Genomic DNA, 18371 nt, shown 5'->3' on the forward strand with positions numbered 1-18371 from the left:
TGCTGCTGCTGCTGCTAAGTCTCTTCAGTCGTGTCTGACTCTGTGCGACCCCAGAGATGGCAGCCCACCAGGCTCCCCTGTCCCTGGGATTCTCCAGGCAAGAACACTGGAGTGGGTTGCCATTTCCTTTTCCAATGCATGAAAGTGAAAAGTGGAAGTGAAGTCGCGCAGTCGTGTATGACTCTTCGCGACCCCATGGACTGCAGCCTACCAGGCTCCTCCGTCCATGGGATTTTCCAAGCAAGAGTACTGGAGTGAGGTGCCATTGCCTTCTCCAGCCTTCCTCTCTAGTGTAGTTTATTTCAAGGCTTTCTGAGTCTGTGTTGGGTGATTATAACCAATGCCGAAGCACTTTGTGGGGCATCATTGCAATATTTTAAAAATTATTTTTGGTGCCTCCTTGTAAACTGTCACTTTGGTGATTCTTATCAGTATTTCCAAGGCAATTCCTGTTGCCCTACAATTTCTTGGACTGGAGTTAGTATTTCCATCATGACTACAGGCAGTATTTGTATTGCCTTCATCACTTGACCATCCTGCTTCTTAGTGCTCAGGGGGCCACCCCCTCTTTCTGTCACAGGCTCCCAATATGTGGAGATTATAGTATTGCCTTAGGCTTATTCAGCACTAGAAACATTCCTTAAGTGATGCTGAGGATACTGTCTCAATAAGTCTTCACAATAATTTTTATGTGGGTAAGTTACTTTCCTTTTCTAGAAGATGGATCGCTGTAGGTCAAGAAACTTGCCACCCAGCTCTTCTCAGTCCTAAATCAATGCTCCTTCTACCAGGAACAACCAGAAGTTGCCCCAGTGCCTGCCATCTTTAGACCTCAGGCATCAGCAGCATCTGAGAACTTGCTAGAAACACTCATTCTCAGGTCCTACCCCAGACCTACGGAGTCACGGGGAAACTGTGTGTGTTCCAATGCATGCTGGGTCTGAGATCTCTTTCTGAAACCAGTGCCCCACCCCCCACTGGCTGTCCATGGCATTCATCTGCAGTCTCTTAAAAATATAGTAATGCTGAGCCCCACCTTCAGACCAGGACTCAGATGCTCCAGCAGCTCAGACTGTAGCATCTTTAAAAACAAATTCCCAAGTGGTTTTAATGTATGTTTAGGCTTAAGACCCACTGCTCTAGAAAACACAGAGCTGGAGCTGCCTGTGAATTTCTTCTTAGTCCTCGGAGAGTATCCCTAGGAAAGGTATTGGAAACGCAGCACCTCAAGCATGTTCTATATTGTCACTTAGCAACTCTCTATTCATACAAAAAGGGCCCCTGCAAATATAAAATCCCAACACAGAAAATTAATACAGTGAATCCGCCAATATGTGCACACCCTGCACTCACACCTTATCCGACGAGCCATGTCAGAATCTCGGGATCATTGTGTGTGTGGTTTTGGTTTCATGCTGAACATTTCGAGACATTGTGCTGGCTGCCTCATAGCCATGGTTTCATGGACAATATCAACTCAGCACGAGGGTCATCACACACCCCATGCATCTTTTTTGCCCCTCTGAACAAAGTGAATGTTGACCTGGATACGGAGAAGGATCCTAGCTAGGGTCTTTCTCATTGCTTGAATCCTAATAAAAAAGATTTTTGCAGCCCAAGCAGAGGGCTATTTTTTTCACAAGCAAAAGCAATCTGTTCTTCCTGAGATAAATCAGTTTGTGTTCTCATGTACAGAATAAGGGATGCCCAGCGTGGTGGGAAGTGGGGGACAAATCAGGTCATTACATCAAACTACTGCTTTCTGTTTTACAAAGAACATTCTCAGGTGTTTCTATAGGGTACTGACTGTCATAGAACCAAAGAGTTTTCACCATAACAACCTTTGCAATTGGCTGTTGTTCCCTTTTTATGTTGAGTCAACTGAGGCTCAAATGCTCAAGTCATTGCCTTAAGGTGACAAAAAAGGGGCGGAATGCATGGTTGCTGAGTCCAGTGTTTATGTGTTTTGTTTTAGGCCATGCTTGCTTAAAGAAAGACAGCACCGGTGAGAGACAGCTTTATGCAGAGGAAAGTAAAAATTAAGCACACCCAGAGAAGCATCATCTTTCAATTATACTGTGGTAACACTTAAAAATTACTTACACAGTATACTAACTTACTGCCCATCAAAAGCAAATGCACTTCCTGAACCACAAATATGTATTCATACAAAGCAAACCTTATTCATTTGGAAAGATTTCGCATGGAGTGTTACTATAAATAACTTCATTATCTGTAATAGAAACTCAGCTATCACCATTCTAATTAGAACATGACTAAAGAAATCCATGTTGAACAAAGCATCTGTAACATTTGGTGAGGGTAATAATGGCTTTGAAGTTCCAGGAAAAAGTCAGTTTTCCAAATTTCTCATTTACATCTCTCTCACTGTTCCCGAATCAATGGTTTAAAAAAAAATAAATATATATATATATATAATAAAGGTGACAGACACTTGAAGAAACAGGAAAAATACAACAGCACAAAGAAGAAAGAAAATCATTATATGTTCCCTCCTCTGAAAATCACTGGTACCATTTTGGCTGATGTTTCTGTCTTTTCTGTGCACAGACAGTATGTCTGCCTGCTCAGCATCATCATGTATAAACTGTTTTACCTACTTATACATTTACTAGGATTAATTCCTCTATCAGGTCAGTATTCTATAATTCTTGGGCATTGTACAGTCTTCCATCTTAGGAAAATACCATTATTTATAAATTTTCCACTTTGCTGAATATTTACTGTTTAAACACTTTGGTTTTTATGAATAACATTGTGGCAAACAGAATGGTATATTACTTCTATAAACTGTGTTGGATTTAAGAAAAATTTTCCCAAAGTGGATTTGCGGGGTCAAAAGTTTGTAAAAAACTCGAAAATACATGTCTTCCTTGATTCTACTGCAAATCTGTAACTGACACTCCCACGAGAAGTGGCTTTTGCTTTGCACCCTTCCAAAGCTTAGACTTACAGTGGTGTTTTGGCTGATAATTGTAAAATCACAGTGTATTAAAACGTGCATTTCTTTGTCACTGCATGTTTTCAGGGATCACTTGGATTTCAGTATTATTCAAGGAGAGTGTGTAAGCCTGAAATTCAGCCCCAGAATACTCTGGTTCCTCCTTGTTGCATGGGGTGCCGTGAAAACCCACATATTATCTTGGTTGATAAGCTCTCCCTTGAGCTTGCAATGCAAGAACCTGTCCAATCCCTTAAAAGATTACACTTATCTCAAAGAAACATAAGAGGCTATTGTGGGTGTGTATGTGTGTAACACTCCCGGGGAAGCATTAACTCCATCGTTCTTCCTCAGAATTAATCAGCTCTGATAAGAAACAATTTGGCAAAATGAAATGTCATTTCTGAGAATACAATTTTACACGCACCAATGACCTGCCAAAAAAACGTATACCAAAAAATGGAATAACCCAATTTTACTTAGTAAATACCTATTAAAACACGAGGCCGTGTTGATGTATGGCAGAAATCAAATCAATGTTGTAAATCAACTATCCTTCAATTAAAAAAATAAGTTAAACAAATATGAGGCCACCTCTACAGCAAGTCACAGCAGATGCTTCTGACACTGGTTAATTGACCATAGTGAGAAAGATAAGGGAGAATTTCATGGAGGTACCTATAACTCTCATTTGTCAGTTAGGAGCATTTTAGAGCCCTATTGTAGATTCCACATTGGTTTTCAAAAAATAGCTACAATCGATGTTGATTTAGAAAATATAACGTAATAGATGTGCTGGAAAGAATGAAGGAAATGGATTGTTTAAAAAAATTAATGGAAGAACCCTACAAGTTGCATGAACTCACACAGTGCCCAGCGTAAGGGGCATGGTGGTCTAGGAAATCAGAAAGGAATAGGGAATAGAGGGCACTTTCCAGGTGGTGTGAGTGGTAAAGAACCCATCGGCCAATGTAGGAGACATAAGAGATGTGGGTTCGATCCCTGGGTCGGGAAGATTCCCTGGAGGAGGGCATGGCAACTCCAGTATTCTTGCCTGGAGAATCCCATGGACAGAGGAGCCTGGTAGGCTATGGTCCATAGGGTCGCAGAGAGCCGGACACAACTGAAGTGACTTTGCATGCACAGGGAATAGGGGATGGGAAAATTCTTCCAGGAGAGTGAAGCTGCAGGAAATCCCCACATTATTAGTGTTGCCCCCTCTCTCTTGCTGGGGCAGTGAAGTTTCAGCATCAATGCAGCTCTGTCCATTAATCCCAACACCGCAGAAGGAGCCCGAGGTGTCCATGAAGGCTATGCCTCACACCCGGGCTGAGCTGCATGCTGGCTCCACTGCGCAGAAACCGTGGAAGGAGGGCTATTGCCTGGTCTTAGCCATTTGCTCTGTGACTCCAGAGAAAACATGAAGACTTTGGAGGACTCAGCAACTCCACAACGAATGTTTCTGCACATCCCTGTGTGATTAGCATGGAACTGCAGGTCATCAGCAGGCTGGACCACAAGGGGCTTCCTGGGTGGCTCAGCTGGTAAAGAATGCAGGAGATGCAAGAGACTCAGGTTTGATCCCTGGGTTGGGATGATCCCCTGGAGAAGGAAATGCTAACCCACCCCAGTATTCTTATCTGGGAAATCCCATGAACAGAGGAGCCTGGCAGGCGACAGTCCATGGGGTTGCAGAAGTCAGACAGGACTGAGTGAGCAGGCACACAGGCTTGCACACAGGCCACCAGTGGCTGGACCACAATGCCTTTAGGTTTGTAACTTGCTCTGCTCGTTTGAGAGATTCATAAATTCCTGTTTTCTTATGACGCTGGACCTGAATTTTTGAGCAAATTGAGAAGCAAGCATTTATTTTCTGGGAGGCAAGTAGGTAACCGGAGTGGAATTCTTCAGTTTCTGCAAGTGTAATAGCTAGGGTCTTTTAGACGCCTTGTTCAGTCACTAAGTTGTGTTCAACTCTTTGCGACCCCATGGACTGCAGCACGCCAGGCCTCCCTGTCCATCACCAACTCCCGGAGTTTACTCAAACTCATGTCCATTGAGTTGGTGATGCCATCCAACCATCTCATCCTCTGTTGTCCCCCCCTCCTCCTGCCCTCCATTCTTCCTAGCATCGGGGTCTTTTCCAGTGAGTCGACTCTTCACATCAAGTGGCCAAAGTATTGGAGTTTCAGCTTCACCATCAGTCCTTCTAATGAATATTCAGGGTTGATTTTCTTTAGGAATTGACTGGTTTGATCTCCCTGCTGTCCAAGGGACTCTCAAGAGTCTTCTCCAACACCACAGTTCAAAAGCATCAATTCTTCGGCACTCAGCTTTCTTTGTGGTCCAACCCTCACATCCATGAGACTATTGGAAAAACCATAACTCTGACTATATGGACCTTTGTCAGCAAGGTGATGTCTCTGCTTTTTAGTATGCTATCTAGGTTGGTCATGTTATAAAGTAATGGAAAGCAGATAGAGATTTTGCTACTAGAAGTGGGCACTGCTGTCACAGCAGTAAGTGACAGTGATCTGGAATAGTAGAAGGAAGCTGGAAAAAGTCTGAGAAACACATTAGAAGGAAAAGAAAGCTGAAAACATGTAGCTTCCTTGACAATGTATAATTTCATAAAAATGAGTAAGCCCTTACTGCTGAGGGCAGAGGAACATAAAATGCTAGGTTTGGTAAACACAGCAATACAGACAGCATGGTGACTATAATAATTAATACCATATTATTAACATATATTTAAAGGTTAAGAGAGTAAACTTTAAAAGTTCTCATCACAAGAAAAAAAATTGTGCTGTGTATGGTGACAGCAGTGACTGGATTTATGGTGGGTTTATATTCACAACATACACAAAATATGAAATCATGATATTGTACCCTGAAAATAATATGTAAATTATACCTCAATGAAAATTTCAGAAAAATAAATAAAACCAGGAACACAGGTACGACTTGGATAAAAGTCAGCAGACCAGGTGCTGGCATCTTTGGGAGGCCACTTGCCATTTTCCTATCAGTAAAAATGTTAACTTTTCTCAAGATAATTTTGGACTGGCTTCAAGCACAATTAAAATGATGCTTCAGTTCCTAAAATGAACACTTAGTATTGACAGTAAGGACAGACTGAGAACTTGAGAGAGAAATAAGAATCTGACTCCCTCAATAGGGCTAAGATATGTGGTCAAATAGGGCTTCCCAGGTAAAGAATCCACCTGCCAATGCAGGAGACACAGATTCGATCCCTGGGTTGGGAAGATCCCCCGGAGGAGGGCATGGCAACCCACTCCAGTATTCTTGCCTGGAGAATTCCACGGGCAGAGGAGCCTGGCAGGACAGGATCCAGGGGTTTGTGAAGAGTCGGACACAACTGAGCAACGTAACACAATAAATGTGGTCAAATATATTAATAATATTCTGGAAAAAAAATTTAATGAGTTTTTTTTAAGTTGGGAAGTGAGGGATGAAGTATCAGTGGATACACTCAGGCGTTAGGTGGGCAGCTGGCAACAGAAAGTCTGATTCTTAGTCCCCGGCACTCAAGGAGCTTGAGGTGAATGAGCCTCAGGAACACACATGGGGCCTGCAGACCGGCCTCCTCATCTGCTCAGCTCTGGTGCTAATGCAAGACAGAGGTGTCTCTCCGGTAGAATTAAAAGCCCCCAGAAGCACTGGGTTTTCAACAGAGCCTCCCTTCTAACAGAAAAGCAAAAACTGTGAAAACGAGGTTCTGTGATACTCGTTGTACTTTTCCAGGCTTCCATAGGCAACCCAACATTTATCTACACGTATTTTGTTCACCATCTCTCTGTACTTTTTATCCTGGAAAAAAGACAGGCTCTCTCTATCCTGCAGATGAATGAGGCCTTTGATGTCATGCAAATGTTAGCTCTGGGCCAAATGCGTCTGATCCTGAAAGTATTACACGTAGAGAATTAGAGATTTAAATGCATTGACCATTTTTATTTTGCTATGCGGAAACATACATTCACCAGGGGCTGTGCGATGCAGTTGACAGTGAAATGGAGAATATATCTTCTTGAAGGCTATTTATAACTCAATGCTAGATAGTTTAATTACAGTGGAAATTCTGTACAGTTTAAGGCTTGGCTCTGAACTAGATTGTAAATATGGACCAGATTTGGAAATAAAACACTTTTTTCAAGTAAAAAAAGAAAATTAAAAAAAATACAAGGAAGGAGAAATGAAGAAAGAAAAAACAAAAGCAACTGAAGCCCAACGAGTTTTCCTGGAGTGAAGTCTCATCATTACAGTAAACTAACAAAAATACCGGTTTTCTTTCCAAAATAATGACATTTTACATATTTAGGACTCGTCAGGGTACCCTGGGAAGCTTTCCAGACTGAACACGGACCAAAGCAGACGACAGGGAAGAAATCACATTAATATGCTAAAATCAGTACTACCTTGTAACGAATTAAATTAGATTACACAAAGCAGGATTGTGAGCATTAAATATTTCCGGAGAGTCATTACTGTTGATGGGTGAGAGTAATAAACCAGAGGAAACAAATAACAAGATTCAAGTTGTTTACTGAATAAACTCGGTTATTGGCACATCTAATCTGGGAAAAACCTGACACAGCGGACCTAGACAGCTTCTAGCAGTTTAGGGTAATCTTCGTTGATCTGTAAACAAAAGATGTGTCACCTAAGAAATTGCAGTTTTGTTTAGACTTTAACCATCATCAGCAATGAAAGGCATGGACTGTTTCGTGTGTTACATGAGATCACGGTTTCTATTGTTGGTTATGAACGTGCAGGTGGAGCTGAGAACGGAGACACGGTGTGAAAAGTAAAAATGCTGCTCTTTTTGTAACTGTATTGTTGCTTCATGCAATATTGGTTTAGTGGTGCTGATTCAGATTGCTTTATTATGGGAAGATCTCTCTGCCAGTGTCTTTATTAAATGGTCAAAGTCAGTTCTTCTGGATTGAAATTGTCCACAGGCAGATACAAGTCAGTGGGTTAGAAGAGGGAACGCCATATAGATTCTGGTTTTTCCTAATGGTTTGCATGACTGGCTTCGTGTACAGCCTAGGTTATTCCTGTAGAAGAGAGATTTGATCAGTTACTCATTTGAGAATATATGAGAGTTTCCCTCAGACTGAAGTCAGGTGGCAAGTATCTTACAAGGTTATTAAATGCTCTTCTGGACAAGATACTGTAAAACACCAGTGTATGTCATGGATAGGCTTCTTCTGAAATAACCTCATCATTACCCAAGTGGCTGACCTCACTGAAGAGAAACTTTTTCTTTTTTTGCTTTCCTTCTTAATTTGAATATGATAAGTGCATTTTATATTTTTCCTTTGAGAGAAGCCACTTTATCAATCTAGGTTTCTTAAACCAATGTTAGAGAACTAACTTCCTTTACACAGGTAGAGCATTTAAGAGACTTTTATTACATAACCAAGTGTGCAAGGAGCTGCATTCAGCACTCAAAGCCCTCCAAGGATGTTCAGTGCTCATCAAGTTCTGGCGGGCGGGTTAGTATGCATGACAAGTCTGAGCACACACACGAGATTCGGTCTGCTTGTGATGCTGGCCAAACAGCAGCTGGAAAGGCATGCATTTCCTGAAGGAAAGCAGGACCACAAGACTGCATTTTTGCCTCCTCCTGAGACACAGTGCTATGCTCGGGGGAAAAAAAAATTCCCAAAGAATATAGGAAAATAGATAACATCCACAGTGAGAGTGAGTGGTTTGGTTTCAAATTGTAAAACAAAGCAAAACAAAAGCTTAAACAGGCCAGAACCAAACACAGTTGAAGAAGCAGCTAACAATGGGATAATGCTGGCATCAGAATGGGCGTCATTTCATTCCCCTAGTTTTTGGAACGCACAAATTGCACCTCTCAGAACAAAACCATATTAGAGCTGATTAGGCTACATGGCCAGTAAAATAAAACAAACATGACCTTTCAGACCTGGCTAATGAGAGGAGCATGGACTAAAAGGAAGACATGCAGGACCAGGCAAGCAGACTCTGCTTTCTCTTTATCCTCTAGCTGGCAGGGGGAACATCAAAAGTCCATAGTATGGAGCCTGTAAATCTGAAACAAACCAGTATCCGCAAACCAATTCTCCATCCTCTTGATACCCAGCCCTGAAAATGCCAGTGAGAGAAAAAGGAGAAAAGGAGGAGGTGAAGGGAGGGAGAGAGGGAAGCCCCGGGCCACATGCCAGCCGAGGCCAAGCCTGGAGAAGCAGCACCCGCCTCTTACCTGGGCTCAGTCTTCTCCATCCTCCGGGCTGATCTCTGTCTCTTTATGGACCACTACTTTGGTCACTGACATGTCAGGATGCTGCTCTTTGGCCTCTTTAATTGCCTGAGCCAGCGCCTATCCCCGGGAGATCACAGGAGGGCAGAGACAAAAAGGAGGTGGAACATGCATGATCAGAGCAAGGAGGAGACTCACGAGCTGGATCTATCTACACAATTCACAAATGGAGCACAACGACTGCCAAGGGGCTTATACGCTGTGTGCTGGGAAGTTAATTCGGAAACCGTTCCACTACAGGCTGGACTGAGGGCAGCTCTGGGCAAAGTAGGGCCAGCTGGTGTTTCTCGTGGTTCCCCGCCAGGGCATCCACCCTCTCTCACGAGATACCTGGTCATGGTCAATGTCCGCGTCTCCAGTGATGACGATTCGCTTCTCAATCCTCGTCTCTGAAATGCCTCCTTTCACAGTCTGAAAGCAACAGACAAGTGTTATGACTTTACCATCCCTGTTGACTGGGGGAAATGGTAGAAAATGCTGACTCAGCTTTAAGTAGCTTCATTTATTCTTTAAAAGTGGACACGGACTCCTATGGCAGTTATTTACAACCGTTAATTTCAGAAGTGAAGACAGAATAGATTCCTTTGGGTTTGGCTGGCTGGTGTTTCTGAAACGTCTGTCATATGCGAAGCAAGGGAGCTAAGTACTACGCCAAGGGCGTTGGAACACATGTTCCTAAGCAGAACTCGGCAGGTGAGGCTAGAAGCATCAGAAACACAGCAGCTGTGAGAGCTCCAAGGCAGTGCCTGGCATCCTGGTATTCATGTAGGTGCCTGCAGGTGCAGCGCAACCTGGGGGTTCTGCACGGACACCTCCCTGGATCTGTTCCCAGTCCACTTACTTTGGTGATGTGGGTGGTGGTCGTGGTGCTGGTGGTTTCAGATGTGATGGTCTGCGCGCTCATGAGCACACCTGGCTCCAAGTCAGCACCGAGATCGACCTAAGCAAGCCAAGCAGGAGACACGACACATTACCTCTCCAGGACGCCTGCTCTGTTGCTTGAGGGCATGGTGATGACTTAGTTATCTGCACAATCTCTGTGCTTCCCTGATAGCCCTGAGCGCTGCCACTGACTCTAGACTGGACCAAACACGGCCGCTGTGAACTATTATTAAAAGCCAGGACTACAAAAGATCAAAATATAAGAAAATCCTTCTTGGGAGGTCCCTGGTGGTCTAGCAGTTAGGATTAGATGCTTTCACTGCAGTGGTCCAGATTCAACCACTGGAAGAAGAACTGAGATCCTAGAAGCTGTGCTGCGCAAACAAATTAAAAGAAAAAAAAAAAATTCTACCCAACCAATCCTAAAGGAAATCAACCATAAATAATCACTGGAAGGACTGATGCTGAAGCTGAAGCTCCAATACTTTGGCCATTACACCTGATGCAAAGAGCTGACACATTGGAAAAGACCCCGATGCTGGGAAAGATTGAAGGCAGGAGGAGAAGGGGATGACAGAGGATGAGATAGTTGGATGACATCACTGATTCAACAGATGTTGAGTTTGAGCAAACTCCAGGAGAGAGTGGACAGTGAAGGACAGGGAAGCCTGGTGTGCTGCAGTCTCTGGGGTTGCAGAGTTGGACACAACTTAGCAACTGAACAACAACCACCACCACCTTATTTATGAGATTTATGTGGGAAGTTTGTAGAGGATGTGGCACATAATAGGCTTACTAAATGGTCACTATTGTTAAAAACAACAAAAACAAAAAAAACACAGGACTTCAGAAGTGTAAGCAGGGGCTGGTGGAACTAGCGCTTTTCCTTATCTAAACAATGAGGGAGATAAGATTTCTGAGCCTCTTTCTACATTTTGGCTTCCCTCATAGCTCAGTTGGTAAAGAATCCACCTGTAATGCAGGAGACCCCGGTTCGATTCCTAGGTTGGGAAGATCTGCTGGAGAAGGGATAGGCTACCCACTCCAGTATTCTTGGGCTTTCCTTGTGGCTCAGCTGGTAAAGAATCCACCTGCAATGTGGGGAGACCTGGGTTCAATCCCTGGGTTGGAAAGATCCCCTGGAGAAGGGAAAGGCTACTCAACTCCAGTTTTCTGGCCTGGAGAATTCCACGAGCTGTATAGTTGGGGTTGCAAAGAGTTTGACATGACTGAGTGACTTTGACTTCACGTCTACATTTTCAGACATGTGAAGACCTGCTTAAGTCACCTGCTCTTCCTTGATCAGTAATAAAGTTACAATTATTGCACTGTTTTTGATAGAGACAATTGGGTCCTCTGAGTCTTCTCATAGATTCAGTATCATGTAATTACACTTAGGGCTTCCATGGTAGCTCAGACAGTAAAGAATCTGCCTGCAATGCAGGAGACCCAGATTCAATCCCTGGGTCGGGAAGGTCTCCGGAGAAGGGAATGACTACCCACTCCAGTATTCTTGCCTGGAGAATCCCATGGACAGAGAAGCCTGGCAGGTTACCACCCATGGGGTTGCAAAGAGTTGGACATGACTAACACTTTCACTAATTACGCTTAGGTGCACGAAGTCATGCATGGGGTAAAACAGGTGCCAGGGCTCTGGGCTTCATAGACTGTCTTACCTGTGATGATTCATATGTTATGGTTTTTGTTTCTGTGTGAACTACCGGCACTTCCTTGGTAGAAATTTCTAGCTTTACTTCTCCTGGTGAAACGCTGCCAAAGCTGATGGTTTCTGTCTTCACAGTTGAAGACTATACCAACGGGAAGGAAGCAGAGTGGTTCTTAAATTTTGCACAGACACATATATTTTCCCCCTCCCCTCTTGGTGGCTATATAAGCACAGGTTAGTGTGAAATAAATGTTTATGTATTACATGGGGGTAAGTTGGGGAATGAGGCATAAAACAGATATATGTGAGTCTCCCAGAATTCATATGGAATGTTCCAGGTAAAGGAAAACATTTTGAAGGAAATTGAAAAAACACCCACATTTTTATATTCCCTCTTTTCTATCTCAAGAACTAATTTTAATAGATTAAAAACCATAAATTAGCCTTTTATTGAATAACTTCTTAGAGAAAAGGAGCAAGTAATAAGACATTGAACCACCCCTGCCTACATATACTTCTGGAATCTCAATAAAAGAAAAGAAATAATAAATTCTAGCACTTGGTACTTGGGCAAGCCTGGCTATGGCCCTTCTGGATAAGTATACTGATCAGAAATAGATCTATCAAGTTTTCTGATATCTTGGCTGGCCATGCATCTCCCAGGTTTCCTGCCAATTACAGTAATTACAAGAGTAAGAACCATTTCCTGGAACTGTAGATTATTAATCATCATAATCTATGTTTGCATGTGATCCCAAAGATGAAAACCAGCACAGAGACCCACAATTGCCATGCAAGAAGGCAGTTAAGAGGAGAAACAAACTGCTCTTGGAAAAGGAAGAAAATTATCAACACATAGCCCCGCCTTTACACTTAACTAAATTTTAGGGACTTGCTTTAGTGCTACAAGGAATATTAACTATTAGTTACCTCAAAATGAGGTTTTTGTTCCAAAGTTTCTGAAACGTGGACGGCTGCAGTCTGCTCCTCCTCTGGCTCACAGGAAGCAGTGGCCATTTCGTCCTGCTCCACAACAACTTTATCGGCCACCTCCCCTTTCTCCTCCTTTGCCCCCTCAGTAAGAGCCGAGCCCTCCTTCTCTTTTGCGTCAGAAGCATCAGCAGGTGCTGCCTGGGTCGCAGTGTCCGCGTCATCTCCAGCCACGTAACAAGCATCCCCGCTCGCATGCACATTCATCACGTGTCTCTCCTCCACCAGCACCGTTTCCTGCACAACCTTCTCTACAGTCGGTGGCTGGGGCTGCTGGGCTGTTTCCGTCTCTATATCGCTGGACTCCATCTTGGTTTCTGTTTTCTGCATGGGAAAAAAAAAAATTGTGGCGTCAGCATGACTTCCCACCAAGAAAAGGTCAAAAGGCAAAAAAAACAAAAGAAGCCACTCACTGGGGTACCTGTGCTTATACCCGGCAGCACTGACAGAAAATATAATTTAGCTTTCATCCCCCCCACCAGAATCTCTGATACCCCAAAACACACACTCAAACTTGTGCTGCTCCTTTGGGATGTCGCAAAAGAAACAGAATGCTGTATGAAATGCAATTGAAAAATCAAAACAAAACGAAAGCATTGGGGCACATGCCTATCAGTCTCGGCGGCTTCTCCAGACCTAACAGATGACATAAGATGCTTTAAAAATTAAATGCTGTTAAAATGTGTCAGCAAGATTACTTTCTGAACATCTGAAGTATGTTCTTATAATGGAACTGAAGACATGTGATGTATATGTGGGGCAGGCACAGAGGGGTGGAAGTGAAGACCCTCTTAGGTATTTAAGGCAAAGCCACCTGGATAGAAAACACACACACACACACACACATCAAAAAAGCATAAAGAAAAGGCAAAAAGGCAGAGAGGGGACACGGGGCATGGAAACAAATGGCCACCTGCACCCAGCTTTGAGAAGTGGAAGTGACCGCGCCTATGAACTCTGTCGGTTTTCTCGCGGACTCTAATAAGCTGAGGATTTCTGAGCCGTCCATGAGCTTTTCGCCAGAAGTCTGTTTGGTCTGAGTGAACAGAGAAATGGAGAGTCAGGCACAGTGGTTGGGACACATGTGGGCATGTACACATTCACAGCTGGTGAGACACAACGGTGGGCGTGGGACCCAGGGCGAGGGATGGCAGGAGCTACAGAAAGGGAGGGGAAACAGCCAGTCATCAGGGTGAGCAGGGGCTCTGGTTCGGGAAAGCAGAGAGAGTTCCTGGGTTGGGGCGGTGCCGGGTGAAGCCGATCCTTTCCTGGCCCCGCAAGGCTGGCAGCACCACCCCACCTCGGGGACAAGAGCTGAAATAAAACAGCAGGTGTCTCAAGGTGCACGTCGGACGGCGTGGTGACTTTTAACCATGAAAACAACCAAAAAGCTTGGGTTGGCGGCTCTCAACATAAGCCAAACAGCCAGAGAAACGGAAAGGCTGGGGTGGAAGGGCTGCCTCTGCAAACAGTCATGCTGGAATCGGAAACGGCGGCCCAAAGGCGGCCCCGGTTACCACGACTTGGGATGCAGCTGACTCGGTGACGACATAACGGGCAGTGGCGACAGTGACGGCCGGCTCCTGCGAGTACCTCCACTCGGACAGGCTCTTCTTGCGGGGACCAAAGGGCCCCACCTTCAAGGCCTCGACCTCGGGCTCCGCTCGGCCCAGTCGTGGGCCCTCCAGGCCAGCATCCCTCCTGGGCACCTGGGCTTTCCCCACAGCATCGTCCTCCGGGCTCTGCCGTCGGGACTCGGCTTCCTTGATGGGGGCCAGCGACTCTGACAGCCTCCGCTTTGGGGTGTGGACCTCAGCCCCTCTCCTGGCCCTGTCCTCGGTCACAGCTCTGAGGACCTCGAACTCGGCCAGGACAAGGGGGGTCTTTATGGACTCGGCCAGTCCCCGCTCCACAGTGGAGGGTGACACCACCTTCTCGCCTTCTCTGCCTTTTCCGGTCATCGTGACAATTTTTCCGGACACGGTGTCATAGGACTTTCCGAGAGTGTATATCTTCTGCTTGTTCTCTTCCTTCAAGTGCATTTCTTGGGCCAAGTCTTCGAAGCTCTGCACTTCCATGGTGCTCGATCCTAAGAGGTCGGTGGGGATGTCACCAGTTCTACTGCTCAAGGTCACCACCTTGTACGTCACAGTCTTTTTCGAATCACCATCAGCTACCTCAGTGGGCACTTTGTCTACAATAACCCAATCCTCTGTGCCCTATATTTGAAATATAAAAGCTAAATTAGAAATTCTGATGGTATTTCATTTCTAAAATAAGAATCCTTTAAAAAAGGCAATCTAGATGAGAGCTACACTCGGGTCTGGGAGGTGAGTGTCCAGGGCAGGGGTTGTGATCTATTAATTACGGCTGCAATCTCTTCTCATCTGAAATGTATTAACTCTAGCCTTCAACTCAGAGTACGGTCTATTGTAGACCTGCAATTTCAGATTTCTTGAAACACTTTAGTGGTAAATTTTGCAAGGAATATATCTGATCTTGTACTCAATGTCTGATCATTTTGTATTTCAAGATTATAAAACCTTTTTGAAGCTGTTGTACATGTTATTCAGCTTTACTCAGGTGGACACAGAAAAGACTGTTTTCCATGTGAAATAGAACACTGCACTTCACATCTGTTGTTCTCACAAAGTACGTGCCAGCATTTCCACAAACTTCTGTGAAAATCATTTTCCGTGTTTGTGAATTATATTTCCTTATATGGGTGCTGGAATCCACTCTAGCACTTATTATCCATAAATAGAGTGCACCTGTGTTCCAGGCATGGTAATGAACCATTTCCCACTGTTAGCACATTGTTCAGAGCCTCTTAAAAAAATTGGCTATACTTGTCTGCACACTGTTCCGAACTTATTTACAACCAAAGTTCATTGTCTCAGGAGTTTCTTTGACAGTTTCCTTAGTGTTAGTCCCAAAAAGGCAGAAGAAATGGGAGTTATGAAACTTCTGTATTTGGGAAGCCTATGCAGAGGTTAGCAGGTGACTTAGTCTAACAGGTTACAGAGGGAAGAGAAACCAAGCCAGGAGCAGGGAGTGCCTTGCTTGACATTTTGATCTCGGATGTTTTTTACTTTCTTATTTATCCTTGCCTGAAAACTTTAAGCTAGAATTGGAGGGGGTGGGGCTTAAGAAAGAAGATTACAGACCCATCTATAGACTGGTGCTGGATTAAATGCAATGAATTGAAAAATAACCTCAAGGGTCGACGGGACAGTTTTCTGGAAAATGATTTGACGAGAGGTAACCACAGAGATTGCTGAGTCTCCTTCCTGAATTTTCTGTGTCACACTCTGCTAGTGGGAAAACCAATAAAAGTTCAGAACTTTCAAAGTTAATCAAGGTCATCTGAATTACCATGGCTCTATGGGTGAAAGAGACAGTAAAAAGGCCCAATAATATCATTACAAACTGTAATCATGATGCTTCAATGACCAAACACAGACATAATCACTGAGAAGCAAAGGCCACAAAGAAACGATGGCTAACGGATAACCAAAATAGTAAGAAAATTCCCTATTTTCCCTCCCCGGAATCTAGGCAAAAATGATATACCTACCTTGGTGGCAAGCAAGGTAAGTTTTAAAAGGAAAAACTAAAGATATTTGAATGACACTGAAATCTGAAGAGCAATTCCCTCTGATTCCTTAATGTTTGTTTTTTACCTGAGACTCAAAGAATGGAGAGCTTCCTTGCTGCAAAAATAGAACCTTTTCTGAAATCTCCCTTTCTTCTTCAGTCTGTTTGAATAAAGGGGGTTGGGTGGGAGAGGAGGAAGCAGACAGTTTCCAAAAAAGCAAGTTAGGAAGAGAGCTCTTTTCTTGTGCTACACATATAATAGTCATTCATTTCTTTTCCCCAGAAGAATTACTGTCTGTTAATTTGGAAAATTAATGTCAAAGTTGAATAATTATTTCCAAAGTGAAACAGATTATTCTGTGACTCTCTGGTGTTTTTAGAACTCAAACATTTCTCATTTCTACAAACACAGAACATGCAAGGGTGGAATAAAGGACTTCCTGGAGTCTCAATAGGTGCTTATATGGCTGTCATCTGCAATACTGTAGAAATGAGTATTCAAATGAAAATGCTAAGATTAAGAAAAATAAGTTGAGAATAAATCCTCACTTCCACTTCTGACAAATTCTTGATCATATTCTGCACTGAAGAGCTGCCTGATGCAGAGGAAGGAAATGCACATGGATCACTGTATTACCTACTAATCTGAAATACCCAGCCTAGCTTGAGGTCTTTACTCTACAGATAAACATAAAATATTCTCAAGATTATAGCTTTATTTGAACTTTTATAACATGGTGAGTAATTCTGAAAAGTCAGCTTCAGAATATCTTGGTGAAGAATTAAGTACTTCAAATCGTACTCATCTTTAACATATAAACTTAAGAAAAACATTACACATGTCATGTTAAAATAGGTGTTTTCCTTTCACCTGTTTTTCTTTCTTTAGTATTAAAAATGCATAATTCAAGGGACAATACATTAATTACTGAGCCTGTGTCTCTGCACAGGCTCGGTAGCTAATAAAACTCCACAGAATAATGATAGAAAGGACATTTTAGTAAAGCCATTTAAAAATAATAACAGAGTTCAGAGTATCTAGATGAACGGAACTTTGAAAATAAACCTTCTTGCTGTTTGTTAAACAGTATAATTTTATCAGAGGTATTTAAAATTCCTATGTATGTGTTTACAAAGCTTTCAGTACTCTACTTAATCATTTTCCTGCAAGAGGTTATAGAGGAGCATCTGGAATGTTCTCCAGAAGGGCCTGCTGACAGATTCTGATAGCACTGCTCTCAGATGCTCCTTTTAAATAAGGAACAAAGAAGACGTTTTGAAGGGGAAAAAAAATTTCTGTCCTGCCCCATTTTGGAGAAAGATATTGGAAGAGACAAAATGTACCCTGTGGCATCATTAAATGTGGATTTATGCTTTAAACTTTCAATCAGAGCCTCTTTTTCTAACAGAAATAAGAAACAGGAAGGAAAGGTTGAAATTATAGGTACTTTTCAGAATACCAAGACTAGGCTTCTAATTATAATCACTGAGCTAAATGTTTTTCCTAGGATGAAAGCGTAAAAAAAAAGACCCAGCAGCAGGAAAACAGTGGTTTTCAGCATATCCTGTTATCTGACATCAACTAATTTAAAAACGTCTGTGTCTGTAATTAAAAATGTCCACATGGTCTGCATTCAGAACTGTGCCTATACATGTATATATACCCTATAACAGAAAAGGGTAACATGAGGGGACAAATATTACCATTAATCCTATGTATGATCAACTCCAACCCAGTGAGTTTGACTAAAGAGAAGTGAAGAGTTATTGATAAAGAAAAGCTAGTGATTGAGACATTTACTAGGGGTTAAGACAGAGTCTGCCTGCAATGCAGGAGACCAGGGTTTGATCCCTGGGTAGGGAAGATCCCCTGGAGAAGGAAATGGTAACCCACTCCAGTACTCTTGCCTGGAAAATCCTATGGATGGAGGGGCCTGGTGGGATATAGTCTATGGGGTCTG

The 18371-nt window shown here is 43.2% G+C and overlaps 1 protein-coding gene across 28 annotated transcripts in view; it reads right to left on the reverse strand.

Moving 5' to 3' along the window:
- Positions 1-6909: 6909 nt before the first annotated feature.
- The window catches only part of EPB41L3 (erythrocyte membrane protein band 4.1 like 3), a 240242-nt gene continuing 228780 nt past the window's right edge, over positions 6910-18371 (reverse strand). For 13 of the 28 annotated variants that reach the window (XM_027526373.1, XM_027526360.1, XM_027526359.1 and 10 more), the window contains 10 exons: positions 16497-16571; positions 16029-16127; positions 14331-15032; positions 13727-13849; positions 12754-13137; positions 11834-11965; positions 10117-10215; positions 9606-9686; positions 9219-9335; positions 6910-8040 (listed from right to left, as the gene is read on the reverse strand). In XM_027526373.1, coding sequence (XP_027382174.1) covers positions 9225-9335; positions 9606-9686; positions 10117-10215; positions 11834-11965; positions 12754-13137; positions 13727-13849; positions 14331-15032; positions 16029-16127; positions 16497-16571 — 1806 coding nt within the window. In that variant the 3' untranslated portion in view covers positions 6910-8040; positions 9219-9224. The remainder of the gene's footprint in view (positions 8041-9218; positions 9336-9605; positions 9687-10116; positions 10216-11833; positions 11966-12753; positions 13138-13726; positions 13850-14330; positions 15033-16028; positions 16128-16496; positions 16572-18371) is intronic. The other 15 variants (XM_027526378.1, XM_027526380.1, XM_027526379.1 and 12 more) reach the window with 8 other exon arrangements.

Source organism: Bos indicus x Bos taurus, chromosome 24, assembly GCF_003369695.1.
Source record: "Bos indicus x Bos taurus breed Angus x Brahman F1 hybrid chromosome 24, Bos_hybrid_MaternalHap_v2.0, whole genome shotgun sequence".
Lineage (NCBI taxonomy): Eukaryota > Metazoa > Chordata > Mammalia > Artiodactyla > Bovidae > Bos > Bos indicus x Bos taurus.